Source organism: Agelaius tricolor, unplaced genomic scaffold (genome assembly GCF_023055355.1).
Source record: "Agelaius tricolor isolate 1412-34295 unplaced genomic scaffold, bAgeTri1.0.p SCAF_9, whole genome shotgun sequence".
Lineage (NCBI taxonomy): Eukaryota > Metazoa > Chordata > Aves > Passeriformes > Icteridae > Agelaius > Agelaius tricolor.
Genome location: NW_027269269.1, coordinates 16,023,560 through 16,041,163, shown reverse-complemented (window position 1 = coordinate 16,041,163; position 17,604 = coordinate 16,023,560). Strand labels below are relative to the sequence as shown.

Below are 17,604 nucleotides of genomic sequence, written 5' to 3'. Positions count from 1 at the left end.
AGCACTCGTGATGTGATTTGTACAGTAGAGTCCATACTCAAATGTGTATTTTTCTTCATTCACGTTTACTGGTCATATTGGGAAGACTGGTGCAGAAGAGACTGAAGGACATTCTTGCAGGGCTTAGGCATGAGACCTCATAGTGCTCTACAACATCACCCTGACTTAAGACAGCTGCAAAGTCTGAGCTAATGCAATGTGATGTGGAGCAAGCAAACCTTGATGTCATCAAGAAATGAACAAGAAACCCTAACGTGGAAGTGGAAATAAAATCCTTTCTGACATCTAAATCATTTGACATGGAACTATGCCTTTCTATAGGGCCTTAGAAATACTGAATTAGAAAAGAAAGCTCTGCTATACTATTTCTGGGTTGGAATTTAGGCCCAGCTGAGGCAAATTAAACTGCTTGACTTCTGTGGGATTATATTTCTGACTTTTATTTCTAGCATGATCTGCTCTGGGATTGTCTGAGTTTTCAGTGATATTGATGAAAGTCATATCTTGTCAAAAAAATTTGTTGAATGACATTTCTTCCTATAATAAGGAATATAAGAGGCATAGAAATAGGACTAGCAAAGCACTAAGTCTCTAGGATTATTTCTCTGCATGGCATTGCAGGAAAAACTCATCAAGCCCTCGATGATGCTTTGTCTCCCACTTGTCTCCCAGACCCTGTCCAAGATGTACAATTTTTTTTCCTTTTTTTTTTCTTTTTTTTTTTTTTTTCTTTTTCCTGTAGTGCAGTGATGCTGATAGCACATTCAGGAGAGCTGTCAACTCTGCCTAGGTACGACAGAAAGGTGCAGAGCTTGGAGGACAGATCACAGGCACAGAAGGCATTCGTGCTGTTGCTGGCACGTTGTAAAGGATGAATTTGTCTTGAGTCAAGCTCTGGTTCCCACACAGCTTGAACAGAGTGTGAGCAGGTTGTCTGTATCTGGCACAGAGGTGTGCTATGTTCTTTGCAAGTAGCAGCGTCCTGCTGAGCATCTCAGTTCAGCTCAGGTTGCTTCCTACTCCAGCATAGCTGCTGAATGAATTAATTTACATCAATGTCCTGCAAAATGGATAATTCCAGCATATATTATGTTGAAATGTAGCTTTTTAGATGTTCTAATGATTTTCAAATATGCTTACTGTAGAAAAGTTAATTAAATACAAGCAGTATCTCTCAGAACAGTATGTTTCTAGGAGCATTTGGTTACCAAGATGATTGATTTCCTGACAAATATCAGCATCCAAAAGTTAACAAATCACTGGGGTTTTTTATTCCTTTCCTCTCATGCAAATGACTTGGGGCAAGCCAGCATTTATTGACAGGCTCTCATGAGACTGGAGCAGAGCTACCAACTGGTGATCCAAAGTGGCCAAAGACATCTCGGGCAGCCTCTGTTTTGAACATCTCTCACTAACAGCATAGAGGAGAGTGTTCCCCAAGCCAGTGCTGTAGGGGAAGGTGTATTAGCTCTCTGAGCCTTAAGGCAGTTGCACACTTATTTGGGCTCATGGACTGTATGTAGCTCCTTACACTTCCACCCACCCTCCTGGGCCCTTTATAAAGCTGATTAGCCTTTTCTAGCCCCATCTGCTCTAGAAAACATTCCATGTGTATAAATAAATTCAAAGTTCTGGAAACAATATCTTAGACCATGGAAGAGCAGAATAAAGTTTGCACGTATGTTTCCTGGTTTTTTAAAATATTTTTTATATTCTCAGTCTTGGGCTTCACCCCAAGAAATTAACATGTGGTAACTATTGGGGATGGTTATAAGTTCCTCCTATTAATATATCCGGTATAAATTCTGGAAATTCTATAAGTTTTTACACTAGACTGGGGATTTCATACGCCTTTATTCCATGGCTTGGCTGCTGTAGGAGGACCTCCCATAGAAACTCATGGAAACCTCATATGCCATAATTGCCTGTGAGGGCAGATGCTCCTTCTGTCTGATTGCTGGCTCAGACATGAACTGGAACCTGCTGCCTGCTGAAAGTGGAATTGGCGACTTAGTCTTTCATAACTCGTATCTATGTACTTTGGCAAAAAGTAATCAGGCAGAGTTTTATTGTCACTTGATTGTGTCAATTGTGCATGTCCTAAAAAGCTACCTGCAAGATGTGTTATAAGCACAGAGAAACTTCACTGAGCGCTGTTAAAATTAGACAAAATTAGCAAGGTAGGTAATGTGGTTATTATTTTATTAATAAATATTTAAATAATGATGTGAGTTTGCACAATGAAAGAGACATGCTGAAGAGATTATGGTCTAAATAGAATCTGTTAATTGTAATCTAAATAGATTAGTGTTAATTATACACAAAATTAGAAGGTTGCTTTAGGTGTGATCTGCAAGGCTCATGGTCACTAACCATGTGAGTAAAGTTACCAAGTGAAGTTTTGAAATGCCCTTGCTACATTTGCTTGTGAAATCTCTTCTGTTTCTCTGACCAGTTTGCAGAGAATAAGATCATGCTTTCTTCTGTGAAGAGGAAGATAGAGCTGTTCCAACTACCAGCCCTCTAAATGCAGGGGTGTGATAAAAAGTCTATAGTTTTGGCAGTAATTGTAGTTCAAGCTTGAAGTCATTATTTCCAGAACCTCCTGCAAGGATGTGTGAGCACAGTGCACATTGTCCACTGCATTTGTAGCGTGTCATGGTGGGGCTGCCCGTTCTGCGTTTCCTGGTTCAGGAATAATTAGGTGTTGCTGAAGCACTTCTTTTGCATGGGCAGGCAGCTTTTGGCTAAAAGTATACAAATAATTTTAAGCAGGACAGACTTTTTGTTGGCCTCCAAATGGAGGTTGTATGTAATCAAGAATAAGAAAAGACTGTAATCCAACATTGTTAGTTTTTAATAAATCTGTCGCAATGCATAGCAAGTATTCTTTCTGCCTCTTGGATTATACAGTCCCATATATTTCATAACACAGAATTAACTATCTCTTGGTGTTCAGATGGATTTCTAACATATGCTTTGTTTACGTTGGGAAACCATATATTATTTTCCTAATGATTACTGAAACTTAATACACTGGCACAGTGAGATGTTCCAGATTTATTACAATTACTCTCACTTGAGCTATTTGAATCCCCCTAATGTCATTGATTTTCTGCTCTTCACAATGAATTTGTGACCCATTTCCCTAAGGAAAACAATGGAACCATTTCATAGCATCTTATGACATTGTTTTATGTTCTTTCAAAATGTTGGAGCCAACTAATGGTGAAAAATTTGAGGAAAAACATGTAAAATGTAAACAAAGTAAGTTTCTTATCCTGTTTTGCAGCTGCACTCATTTGATAAATGTTACCATAGAAGTTTCTGCTGAAGCTTGTCAAAACCCTTTAGAGAAGTTGCAGGAGCTGAGCTCCTTTAGGATCAGGATCCTTTAAGTCTTGATGATTACAGTAAATAAATAATGTATTGATTTGAAGAGTTTATATTGTTGCCTGTAAATAATAACAATGAAAAACAGGTATTCAAAGAAAGCAAAGAGGAACTGAAAATTTTATGCATGCTTTTTAGGTCCTTGCAAAACCAATTTTCTCTTCCTGAAAGAAACATTCAGGGAGTTGCTTGGATCTTCTGTAGGCTCTGAGGCAAGACCTGGGTTCAGTTTCCTGCTGTCCTTGAAAATTTTGGCCTTGTTTTCTTTCTATGCCTTACTCCCTTCCAGATTACAAATGGAAGATACTCAACACCCTTTGGTGACTAGAAACCAGCCAAGGGAATGAGTGGTTCTCCATGTGAGGGAAGCTTGTGGAGTTCTGTGTACTTAGCCCCATGTAATGCTGAGCTACTGGACCTGATCCAACCTTTATACACAGTCTTTACTGGAGCACAAGACTCACCCATTGGTTCCAGTGAAGCTAAAAGCACGTGTCTAAGTAGTTGGCTGGGCTGGGGCCAGCACTCAGTCTTTTGCTGGACAGAGCCCTAAATAAACAACCAAGGTTCAGAGGAGAGAACATTTGCACATGTGAGTGTGATTTGGCTGTTTCTGTGGCACTGGCTTGTTGTTTTCTAACTTGCGCTGGCAAAGGCTGCTCTACTTAAAATGCTAACAATTTCTTGCCTGTTGTGTTAAAATTGACTGCACTCCTGCCTGCACAGTCTAAAACAGGATGGCTGTAAATCACTCAGGGTGCTTGCAATGCCTGGCATCTACACGCACAAGACACTGAACTCTGTTTGAATCCTCCCTGCTTTCCTGTTTGTGCTTTTGCAGACTGCTCAGACATTTTTTGAGATCCAAGTTAGAGGCAGTCATCACATTTCATTCAAAGGCTGCCTCTTCAAGCACATTATTGCAGGGCAGAGCATTGTAAACGGAGATGTCATTTGTAATATTTACTGTCTTAATGTAAAATCTACAGTAATATATTAGATTTCCAGCAGAAAATTGAAAAAACAAATACAGCCATTTACTATGTCTTCTGCCAAAGATATTATTTGAAGAAATACTGTGTGTTTTATGAGGGTTTTCTATAAGCAATGTAAGATTGAAATCTGTGTAAATGAAGGAAAAGTAACAAAAAAATGCATTTGAATTTAAAAGATTTACACATATGGTTACTAGTCAAGTATGAAACCTTATAAAAAATAAGGTGAATATCAAGAATTAGAAATAAGAAAACAAACCGGATAATTTGTTTGTTGTTGTAAGGAGATATATTATAATTTCTGCAGCTACTCCAGATGAGAGCCCCATCATGGTCGGCAGGTCTTTTTAGCAGGGCACTGATATCCTTCCTTATCTTTATGTTTTGTTGCTGAGAGTTGCAGAGCACCTTGAATGCCTTCTGAGGTCATACAGAGATTATGATAAGCATCATCTTGCAGATTTAGCCTATTAAGACTTTCATGGACTTCCATGAGAGTGTCTGTAAGATTAAACACAGAAAGTTTTGCATGAAAAAACATTGAGGTGAAAATCTTCTGTGTAAGCCACCTGATACTTACCTAAATTCAAGGTACCCTTTTGTGTGTGCATGATAGTCTTTATGTTTAAATTTAATTGAATTAAAGCACACATCTCAGCTACTTTATTTATGTTTTTTCTACCCTGTTCTTTAGCCTGCAGCTTCCAATGGATCAGAAGGGTCTGGCCAACATGGTGAATGCAACAAGGAGAACCCAACTTTTGAAAACTATGTGGTAGACATGAAGACAAAGGTATTGTCCACTCTTTTTTTTTGGATGGAGAATAAAATCCTTATTTAATGGAGTTTTGCTGGAGGTGAAGTGTGTAGGACGTAGTGAATTCGAGCTTCTGGATTTTTTTTTTATTTCTGCTTAATGGCTGCATGTCCATTATTGCATTTGAATGAGGCTTACAGCTGCAGTCTATTGTGATATATTGCTAGCCCTGGGTATTTTATGCCGACCTAGGCAGGATTTAATTTTTATTTTTATGTACAAGTCTTGTTTATATTGGTGACGGTTCTACAGATTTGCTGATCTCAAGGTGTTTTCATTTTAGTCTATTTTTTTAAGTCCAAGTTGTTGTGCAGTTAGTAGGTTTTATTCCAGGTGTTTTCAGTCTCTTAGACTGTGTTGTAGTTTCTTTTTGGTCTGGAGTCAGTTTGGAAGAATTTGAATGTCAGAAAAGTGATGATTTTTGTATGGACAGCCTAATGATACCTATCATAAAACTCTGCTGAATAGCATTACTTCATGGCTGTGGTAAGGGGCTGTGTTACACTTCCCTGTCTTGCTGCATGCAGGTGAAGTCATAAGTGTTTCATTATAGTATCTCCATGATTTTCATAGGTTCACAACTTGGCTGGAGCAATTCCCTTGGGCTTAGATATTATTATGTAGACTTTCAGCCTTGGAGTCATTGTGTATTTTTCCTTTTTGAAGTGAAAGAAACTTATTAAGTTTTCTTTTAAAGTAAACAAGCTGGAAACATGATGAAGAGAAAAGAGACATTAACTGAGCTGGTGTGCTTGTGTGGTACCTTGTAGACTTAAACAATAGTTGTTTCCAACAGTTGAGACTTGGGGATTATTCCTCTTGTCTAAAGCTTTTCCATGCTCTTTATTTCCATTTCTAGATCAATTTACCTGTTCATTATGTTTTAATAATAATCTAATTTTCAAACGTGATTTTCTGCGTTTCTTGGGTTGTTGTGTTCCCAATTTCCCAATCAGAAAAATTTTTGTACCATATGGTAGCGTGGTGGTACTTGATAGTTGAAATGCAAGAACATATATACTCATTGAAATTTGTCTTTATATTTATGGGAGATTTTATTTCTCCAAAGCAAGGAATTATCAAAAGTTTGATATACGCCCTAAATACATTGTCTCCACAAGGATGTTGTGAAAATCATGGGATGTAGTTGATGTCATCTCTATTTCACAGCATGATTTCTGTTACAAATGGCCAGCTGAGCAATGCACCATCCTCCTACTTAGAGCCACTGCAAACCCCAGACTGAATGTTTCTCCATCAGCAATTCTATGTACTACATTTTCATGCTGTTCATATACAAAGTGTACCTGAGAGGAAACTCTGAAAATTGGCAACTCCACTGCCAAACTCTTAAGATGTTCAGAGCTGTGAGCAGTATTTTGTCCAGTTCTCAGTACCATGGGACAGTAGATAGCAGATGTTTTGTTTTCATTTCCAGGATCTTGTGGTTTAGTGTGTCAGTTCACTTGAAAGCATCATTTTGTCTGATTTCTTTTCCAAGAGAGTGTGCTTGAGTGTTAGTGGCTGCTATGACAGTGACACCTAGCTATTTAAGAGTGGCTACATGTTTGAACATATGTGACAAAGGTTTTTAGTTGCTGATGATCAATTGGTTGTTAGATTTACCTCCCCAGGCAGAATGCTCAAGGATGAAAATGAACTCTTCGTTCACCATTGATCTTGAGAATTGAGAACCACCTTGGACGTACTGCCCTTGAGTACCATGTGATTCTGTTGCAGGGCATCCCAGCCTGCACAAAGCCAGCAGAGTATTTGTAACTGAAGCACTTCTGTTTGTTTCAGAGTAAGGGATTTCTGTCAAACAAGAAAACAATTATGGATTTGTATAGGAAATAATAGATTGAAAAAGCATTAGGCATAAGTTTTAAACTAACGGAAGTTGCGGGGCTTTTGAAAGGCTTGCTTGTACAAGGACCTTCAGAGCTCTAGGATGGGTCAAGGACCTCTGCCCCATACTCTGTCATGCTGAAAATTCATGTCCTACAATCCTAGAAATCATATTGTATTCCCAGCTTGCCATACTGCCTTCTCATAGGACCCCAGCTGGTGAGCATGTGGCAATGAGACTGCTGGAGAGGTTGCACTGTCTCAGAAATAGCTTGTTTGGTTTTTCTTCTGGGGTAGTTTCTTGTCTAAAGTGGTGCAAACTCCCACATACTACATAAAGGGGTGGTAAGGTAGGACTGTATTTGGGGTAAGAAGAGAGGGAATCCCCTCCAGAACTGTGCAGCAGAAATTTTTTTTTGGTGGCTGTTGAGCCCAAGGCCACTGTGGGCAGCTGGGTGCACAGACCTTGTGGTGAAGGAGTGGAGCTGCCTGTCCACCTGTCCCTGTACCCATTTTATCATCTACCTTCAGGCTTTGAGAGGCAAGGTCTGCTTCTCTACAAAAGGAGAATTCTCTTTTTCTTCTCATTGGAAAAACTACCAGCTGGAGAAATTGGTCAGGACTCCAGCATCAATTGTGCTAAATGCAGTGAAATTTGCCATGCACTGGTGAAGGGAATGATTCGTGTTATAGCTTCTGTCTGAGACTCTCTTGGGCCTCAGGCCAGTTGCAGAGCTGCTGCTCTTAGGGCTGCTACAGTTAGGAGGGGAAGAATTGCTAATTTGGTGATCTTTAAATTAACACCAGGACTCCTGGGCTTCTGATTCAGCCTGGGAACTACATTAAAATTCTGAATGACTAAGGTATACAGAACGTGCTTTCTGAAATTTGTATTAACTTATCTTTCTGGATGAAGAAGGATTTATTCTGACATTTCATCTGTAATACAGCTTTTAACTACATATCCAGGATCTACAAGATTAGTAGTTTCTGTCTCTCTTTCTCTTTTTTTTCTTTTAAGTGTACCACAAAGCAGCCTTCATAAAGGAACTGTCTCATGAGATTTTACCTTGTAGCATATACTTACTCAGATCACTTGAATCCTGGTGTTAACCTACTAAGTAACCAGTTGGTATCCACAGGAACTGGGTTCAAGTGGTATAAGTGAGCTTTGGCTGTAAAGACATAATTTGCCAACTACATCAATTGCCCTCTTAGCAGACGTAATCAGGAAAGTATTTATTTGTAGCTTGTTGGAATGCAATATAGAACCTGAAAAGAAGAAAGACAATATAACCTGGGAATGTAATACCATCAACAAGTACTCCATAGTACACAATTTAAGATACATTAGGAGTAAATAAACCTTTCTCTATTTTTGTAAGACCATGCGTGTGTTCATGTGTTCTCTGTGTAGGTGCGTAGAGCTCTAAATAGTCACTGGCTAAATTTTTAAGATGCTGACATTACTAGTGCAATGTTAACAGTCTGGTTAGATGCCTCCTTTCTTTGTGTCTGCTCCAAAACTTGGAGCCATAGTGGTCTTGTTTTTCATAATCTCTACTCTTTAAATAAAAGAAAATAAACCAGTTATGCTTAAAAAAAATTTTTAGCAATCTATTTTTCTTTACAGTTTTTGCTTTATAATATTTATGTTTCAAAAGAATTTAAGAAGTATTTAAGAAGGTGCATAATGAAAGATTTAAAAAATCAGAATATTTTCTAATGTTTTTAGCTTTTACTAGAAGCTTGCTTTTACAAATATTGAATGCAGTGGGATGTTGCAGGCTCTGATTTTAAATATAGTGGCCTAATTAAACCCTCTGCTTTGGTTATCCAAGTGGAAGTACCTGGATACAATGAAGACTTTAATGCCAGAAAGGATCATTAAATTGTCCAGTGTAGACTGCATTAAAAGACCATCCCATTTCATGCACTCACCTCATATTACTGGTTTTTGTATGACTTAAAAACAGATACCTTGGTAAAATTAGAGAAGAAGGAAGCAGTCAGCTGGGCAGATGGTTTTCACATGGTGATCCACAGAACCACTGGTGTCACAGTAGGAAATACTTGTTACTCTTCCTATATTAAAACTTCCCAAGAGATAGAGCTCATCATAGATGTTATTTTTTACCATCTAAGTTGACTATGAGCAACTATAAACCATGTCTTTTCACCCCAGATGGCTGCTCCTCAATTTTTTTAGTTTTTGGGTCAAGCCTTTCTATAGTAGATTTCAGTCAGGATATGTACATATAAGAAGAAGGCTGAAAGAACAGAGGAGAAAATAGAACTAAGCAGTGATATGACCTCCAGAAATTAGAGCAGAAGGAGGTGTTGCTAATGAAGGGTAAAGCACTGCTAATGATTTGAAAATCTTATTTTTGGGGAGACAAAATGAATGGAAAAAGTATCTAGTTGGAGAAACAAAATTAAGCAGCTCAGTCTCTTTTTGGGGTCTGGGATAGGTTGTTAATGGACATGAGGGACTGTGTCTTTGAAGAAACACTAGAGACCCGCTGACATGAGTCATCTGTTGCCAGTCATTGTGCCTTAGAAGCTGTGACCAGGAGCCCTGGCAACCAAAATCAGCCTGTGGAAGTTTGAAGCGGGGGTCTGCATCCCCAAAAGCATGTCTTCGTTCTGTCTTGGGCTATGGGAGATTATGGGGGTAAAAAGTAGGTGGCAGTTATTTTAGGGAGCAAACTGCTCAATTATGTATTAACTTGAGGAGCACATGTGCAAATCCTGCTCTGTTAAATGCTCATTGTCATATTTAATGGAAGGAGGTGGCAGTCAAAAATTGGAGGAGTGCAGGAGGAAGCTTTTTGGTACACTGAGGGAGCTGGGTGAGTCACGTTCATGTAAGCATCCCCAAAGGGTTGAAACCCTCTGTTTTTCAAATAAACTTTAAATAGGATCATGCATTCACTGGGATCATCTCACAAGAGTAGAGTTGCAAGTAGAAGCATTTACAGATCATGCACTTAGAGACCAATTTCAAAATACATCTCCATATGCCAGTTTCAAGTCTGAGATGAAATTTTACAGCCAAGTCATTCGGTAATTATATGTATGAAATACTTCATACCTTCAATACGTCATACCTCAAGCTAGATAAGCTTGAATTAGAAGAGAACAAACTGTTGGGTGCTTTACACTCAAGTGTTAAAATATCTGCTGATTTTAGAGTTGACTGAATTTACTTTTACCCAATAATGCTTAGAGCACAAGAGTGGTTTATGTTACACCATATTAATGGGTTAATTTCCTCTTAAGGAGATATTTAATTTGTTCTTACTTCAAGGATGTTTGGAAGTTTCCTGTCTCATGTAATCTATAGTTTAATAAACTTGTCTGACTGTTTGGCTACTGGACTAAACCTCAGTAGGGAGAAAACCTGGAGGTTCTAGCACAGCCTGTAAATGCAAATCAAGTTTGTTTTTTGCACATGGGTTTGCTCACAGTGAGTTAAAGCCTTAGACACAGTTCTAAGTGCTCTGCACTTAGACTTTCTCTTTAAGACGTATCCACCAGGACTTTAATAGTTGGGGGAGGGTTGATTGCTCTCTGACCACATATCTGATTCACTATGGATTTTGTAACTTTGGTAGCAGTGACCTCATTTTGGCAAAATAATATGTGTCATTTACTGAGCGTCTCACTGCTCCAAAAATCACGGGAATATTAGGGTTATAACCTGAGTAATTTATGGAAGAGAGATGACTCTTAAATAATCTTTTATTTTCTTGGAAAGACTTATTTTATTAAAAACATATTTTAGCTCTGAGTGAGAATGAGAGATCCTCAGCAAATCGCCCAGGGGAGATTGTGCTGTCCAGTGTGTTGAAAAGGTGAATTGTAATGTATGGGTGTCTAGACATTTCCTCTTGTTGCTGTCAACAGTCCAGTTGGCTGTATTTTTTTTTCCAGTGAATAGGAGCATTGATTTTCCTCTCTCTTTGGCCAGAGCTTTCATTTTACATATCTTTCCCCTTCTGAGTCTCTTTCTCTCTCCCTCCCTTTTTTTTCCTCTCTCTCTCTTCCTCTGTCTGGAAGAGAGGGAAGCCCGTAAGAGTTGACAGCAAGCTTTCTAACTCAGAATGATTCATGTAAAACACCTGAAAGGCAAGCTCTGCACCAGCATCACTTCAAGAAAGGTAGGGCTGTGGGGACTTAAAGAGTCTGTAATACTCCAAGCAGAACATAGAGAAAATTAGATAAATAGATTAGGTCTTTGAATCTGTCAATGATGTAAGAAAAGTTTGGGAGAGAATTTAAGGAGTGTTTAAGCTCTGTTGTTAAAGGTGCTTTCTTTTAATTAAAAGTTTGATGTATTTTTCATAGGTGGGGGGAAAAAAAAAGGTTCCCCTACAAAGCTTTGAATAATGTATGTAATTTAGGGGTTTTTCCACGGGTGGTAAACTGTAATTATATCACTGTTGTGCTGACAGATCCACGTGCATGTGTAAATATGCAAATCCTGGTTCTTTCCCCTGACTGATTATTTTCTGCTGTAGCTAAAGTTCGCCTTATCCAGCTGTTATTTATATTCACTTCCCAAATCCGAATCTGACCCAGTAATTCTGAGCAATTGTAGCTGTGACGCACGAATTCTCACACACACCTTCATGTTTCAATCATGCACTTCCAGCAATGTGTGTTTGTAGGAATCATGCTCTTAATAAAACCCCTTACAACCCAAAGCAGTTGTTTTGGCAGAGAAGTGACAGCACTGTGATAGATGGGCCCGATAGTTGTGTGTTTTGTGCTTGCTCTGAGTTAGTAGGGAAGAGGAGGGAGAGAGCGAGTGAAAGGGGGGAGGAAAAAAAAGACAGGGAAGGAGAGAGCGGGAGGGAGAGAGATTGAGAGAGAGAGAGAGAGAGCGAGAGAGAGGCTGAGAGAGAGAGAGACTTGGCAAGGGAAATCTTATGGGTATACTGAAACAGCAGATCAGAATTGTGAAACCAGAGCTAGGGCTGAAATGTGATGCTTTTGCTCTTTTGTGCTTGTTGTGGTTCTCATCTTCCCATTTAAAGGGCTGCATACCATTCAACAGCATATTTTGATCTCAGATTGAACAATGCAGCAATCAAGCCTGATAAGCCACCTGGAAGTTTTGCTTGAGACGATTTCTAGTGGGTTTACTGATCCCTGTGAGCATCATGACTGCCTTTAGCATTGTGGAGGAGGACTCGAGTTTCTTATGAGGGCCCCACTTGGAAAAGCCGGCTGTGCAGATTCAAGCCTCCGGTTCTGTTCATGCTATTCAAAAGCCTTTCCTCACCCTTGCTGATTTATTTTTATGATTTACATACACTCCTGTGGAGATTTACAGAATGGATTGTCTGTGCATTGTCACGACCAAGGTAGGACTGGAAACATTGCTGTTCTGTGTACATATTTCTCTGCTATTTTTCTGTTCCTGTAATTAAATAGATTGAGCATGTACTGTGTCAGGTTGCAAGATAAAGTGATGAATAAGCTTTGCTTCCACAAGCATTTTGTTCTCTTTATCTGTAGATTATGCAGTTTGTTTCTATATGACTTTCTAAATTATATGTTTTTTACTTATTTTTTACTAGCAAAATGAAAAGGATTTCATATTTTATCTTAGCCTATGCTTGTGTCTATTAATAACTCTAGCAACTAGAGCACTTTCAGAATACATGGTATACTGCACATATTTTCTCAGCTTATCAGTTTATTCTGTAAACTAAAGAATAATAAAGAAAGGGGCATTATATGGGTCCTAGGATTTTAAGGGGGCCAATCAGATGTAGTTTAGATAGTCATGGTGTTTCTGATTGGAGAGATGCAAGTTTCTTGTGACTTATTGTGGCTTTTTTTGGGAAAAAACATAGATTACTTTGCCTCTGTAGGCCTGAAAAATAAAAATGCCTAGGTCCCAGTTCAGCACTCTTATACTGATTTTAGATCTAGCTGGACTGTTTGGAAACAGTCCTTCTAAATGATTTTTTCTGAACATGAATGCAGACAATTTATTTTCCACAGCAGCGGCATTAGGCTAAGGACCAGGGTTAGGGACACTTCCCAACCTAAGGATCTGGTGTAGGCTTAAGCTGAGTGATTCCTTGAGACATCTTCAAACTTATCAAACTAACTTAATATTAAATGGCAGGGTGATGATAAGGGAACTCCCTTTCTGTTGCTACAGGGCAGGCAGCTCAGCGCGTGTTTGCAGCCGCCTTTGCACGTGGTGGTGGTGGGGTTTGTAAGGAGCAGTTAGCAGGGGACATCCAGCTTTGGGGTTCAGCACAGTGCTCCCTGTTCTGCCTTACTTTTTCTGAATTTCATAGTTTCCAGAGGACTTGCAAAATGCCTGCGGTGGCCATACCACCTGAAGGCTGCACAAATGATAAGGCAAAGCAGGGGTTAGCACTTCTGGCATCACTGCTGGCATTTTTTGCGTCACAGCTGTGCAGAATGGGGACACCCATGTGTAGCATGGAGAAGGGCAGGAAGATATACCCTGGGCACCCATGGGCAGCAGAGATGGGCGGTGGGTGGCCACTGCAGAGAGCAGGGAGCGCGGTGAAGCCATGGAAACAGATGCCAGCTGTCATTCCCATCTTGCTGGTGGAGAAACCCATATGGGAAGAGAACAAGAGGTGAATGAGGCCACAGAAGGAGGATAAATTGGAGGAGGCTGTGGCCTCATTCACTTCCCGTTCTTTCAAGGTCCTCCTGGCTCCCACAAGCTGTGCTGAATCTGAGACTATATCCTCAATCACCCCTGGAGCAGAGCAGGGGCACTTGGGGGTATCTGTTGATGCAATACCATTGAAAAGCGCTCAGCAATGGAGCTGCAGCACTGCTGAACAAGGCTGAGATGCAGGATCACACTAAACATTCAGTTTTTACATGCTGAAGTGTTGTTTTCCACTTCAAAAGGTTGAAAAGAAGAGCTGTGATTGGAGACAAGAGCTTCTGGGTGTCCTGTGCAGTGGGGACCTGCAGTTGCATCCATGCTTTGCCTAGAGAATTTGGGATGGAGGTGCATAGAAATTGGATTTGGGGACAGGGACAGGACAAGTTTTAAGATGGTGTAATTGGAAAAGAACATGCCCCAGTACCTTTTTTTTTTTTTTTTTTAAAATATGTCAAGAGACATCACTTATTTATTTCCTGAATTGGTGCTGAAAGTTTTCCTCTGAATATTTTCCCAGGGCCTTCTGGGAAATAACAAACATGGATTCACTGCCAGCTCACTACTGCTGCTGCCTTGAGCAGGGCTCCCAACTCCATCTACACACATTTTTCCTTTCAGCTTTTCTGTCTCTTGAATCCAACACTGAGTGTCTGAAATGATCTCAAAATCAAGCATGTGAGTGAGCCTCAAATATTCAACTCCAGATATTCACTCTTGGCTGCCAATGTTGGTGTTGGAATGAGATACAATGTGAATTGTACACGTCTCTCTATTTGCAGGCATGTGGAAACAACATAATATCATATGTAATTGAGCTGAATAATGGCAAAAGTCTAGTTTCAGAACACTTTCATATTGCAACAGCTTGAAAACAAAGAAGTTAGTGATTTGCTCATCTTACTTTGGGCCATATTTAAATAGCTGGACTAGTGTTGTATTGGTCCATATCCTGATCTTACTGCCTTTATTTTCATCAGAGTAACTCTCCTTCTTTTAAAGCACCAAATTTATCTATTTATGCCAATTTTCACTATTATAGTAAAAAGCAGATCTTTTTCAGAAAATATGTTATTTAAAGAAAAATAATTTTGATAAGCATGAATTCTAAAGAGCAATAGTGTATTTATTTTTGACCTCAGATCTGTTAATTGTCCATATATGAATAGCCATTTGTCTGATTTATGCAGATAATTGCCATTCTTTGTCTTGAAAAAGTGGATCTTGATGTCAAAGGGAGTAAATACATCAGATTTATTCTTCAGATCTTAAGTCATAAAAAGGGAATAAAAGATAAATACTTTATAAACTGCAAAAGATGAACACTGTTCAAAGAGTTGACATTTTTAACACTTGGTCATTTAATTTAGTCTGGAATTTTTGGTATTTTCACATTATAGAAAATGACATAAATGTTGTGGTGGATTGAATGTGCCCTTGTACATTGTGTTCAGTGAATCTACAGATCCAGCTTTGAACTCTCCGTGGTAAAAGATGGCATCTAATAAAATTAATTTCTGATATACCTTGCCAAATCTTAACTCCTACTGATGTTTCTTCAGCCAAAGTGTAAAGTATGTTTAAGATAGATTTAAGATATTAATTTGTACAAATTCTTCCTATTTTTATTTCCTTCATTTTTCCATGCATGTCTGAGCACAGAACTACAGAAATGCTGAATCAGTCAAGGACAGCTTCTTATGGTTGTCCTGGTTTATTTTAATTGATCATGTTCCCAGCATAGCATCTTTCCTTTACTGTCACATAAAGCATGTTAATTGGTTGGCATTATTTTATCATTAGAAAGAATTTGGTATAAATTAAAGCTTAGGTTGAGCCTCCATCCCAGCGGGAACACCAGGAGTTTTTGAAAGGGAAGAACATTCCCACTGTGCCTCCCAACAGTCGAAGGCAACATGCTGTCCTCTCCAGCTCTCCTTCCATCTATCTGCCTTTTACAGACTCATGAATACAACAGGAGTTGCCACTAGTGAGAAAGAGCATAAATAGCTCACTGTTCCTCACTGTAACAGGAGGTGCTACCCCAGAACCCCCAGTTCTTGGCATCATGTGGCATAGAAAAGATGATTAGCTTTCAGTGGGAAAAAGCCCGAAAGCTTTCTGGCACTAGTTGCTAGAAAGGAGAGCTCAGAGGTGGCACCTCTGCAGCCTTAAAACCCACAAGTCCAATGGCAAGGCTAGCTAAAGACCTTCCATCAGGACAGAGTTTTTATAACTTCCTGGGCAATCTAGAGTAGTGGTTTAGTATCCTTAACTTCAGTAACATCCCTAAGAACTATCAGTGTTGGTTGCCACTTGTATGAGAGTTGTGTTTTGAGGTTTGCTTAAGATCTCAGATTTTATCCTGAGTGCTTCTGTGTTTTGAGAAGATGTACACAAAGAAGAGACACCACTTAAATAATCCAAATTTATTTAAGAATATTAAACCACTTACCTTTTGTGCCTGACTCCTAAGTTCTCAGCACTGAGCACTGGCAGCAGTAGGATTCCTGTGTCCCAGAACTGTGTCTTTCAGTTTGTAAAACAGAAAATTTGCCTTCAGAACCAGGGAGAACACTCAGCTTGAACTTCGTTTTTTAGCTACAAAAATAAATTCCTGCCATCAAAATATTGAAAATTCTGAAACATTTACTTCTTTGTAGAGATTCTTGTTAGCTTCCAGTGAAGTAGAGATTTACACCAGATTACTCACTAGACAGGTCTTACATTTAATTTGTCATTGACCCCTGTGGAGCAATTAATTGAAAATGTGATTATTCACATAACTGGAAAACAGAAAAAAAAAATTGGTGGTTTGTTTTGTTTTTGTTTTGTGTTAGTAAAATGCTTGGTTCATTCCACTAGTGAAGAAGTTCAGCATTTTGTTTTCATTTTTGTAGCTTTTTTACAAATTCTGCAGTAGTCTAGTTTGAAAAATTACCAATTTTCCTTCATGGCTGCCCATCCAGCACCTTTTCTAAGAATTTAATTCACACATTTAAAGCAATGAAATAAAGACAGAAGGAAGCTCCCCTATTTTGTATTGGTGCTGAGAAGAAAAGCAGTACGTTTGTTTATGTTGTTAACCTATCCTAAAGCTGAATGTGTACAATTTTGAATGACAAGGTTGCCAGGAGCCAGCAACATCTGTCTATCCTATTTTCTTCTGCTCATCCAGCCATATATATGGAACAGGGGACACCACTGTGTGCACTTTAGGCAAATTCTGAACAGATGTGTCATCAGGACTCACAATATGCATGATGGTCATGGAAAATAAGAAGTTGCAGTGGTCAGTGACAGGACAAACCTCTGGCTTATACCCTGGGTGTGCTATGACTTTTCTGTAGGTCTCTCCCACTCCACACACTCATCACCTCATTTTGTAGCAAGAAGTTAAGGGTAAAGCAGAGGAGAACTATAAAATTTGTCCAGCTAGTTTGCTTCAAAACTATATTAAGTATATCATTATAAATCCCTGTTGATAGTATGCTGTGTTTGGGAAATGTAGGAGCAGGTCTTGTGTCCTAGTAGGATACCGTGGATTTTCCAAGTGAGCAGGAGAACACCATTCAGCATTTAGCCTACAAAACCTGATCTCAAAACCAACTCAGTTATCTGGAGGGTGTCTTTAGGACATGGCTGAAGAATGGAAAAATGTGGATATGGCACAACTGAGGTGTGACTTCACTGTTCCAGACTCTCTGATTTAGAATGGCAGCAGAAGCAGTTTCTAGATGTTTGGAGAAGGGCAGAATGGTCCATGAGACCAGGTCATCTGCTGGAGATGAGGAGCAAGTCCACACACTGTGTGCCAGCTGCTGGTCCCACTTTGCAGATGAATCCACTAGAAGGTTCAGTTGAATTAATTATTATTT

General features: G+C 39.2%; 1 protein-coding gene across 16 annotated transcripts in view; it reads left to right on the top strand.

Moving 5' to 3' along the window:
- Positions 1-17,604, top strand: part of DLG2 (discs large MAGUK scaffold protein 2) — a 982,781-nt gene that overhangs the window by 142,863 nt on the left and 822,314 nt on the right. For 11 of the 16 annotated variants that reach the window (XM_071432840.1, XM_071432845.1, XM_071432843.1 and 8 more), the window contains exon 5: positions 5,083-5,181. In XM_071432840.1, the coding sequence (XP_071288941.1) occupies positions 5,083-5,181 (99 nt within the window). Of the gene's footprint in view, positions 1-5,082; positions 5,182-11,144; positions 11,217-11,940; positions 12,426-17,604 lie in introns of those variants that run through there. The other 5 variants (XM_071432855.1, XM_071432856.1, XM_071432859.1 and 2 more) reach the window with 4 other exon arrangements.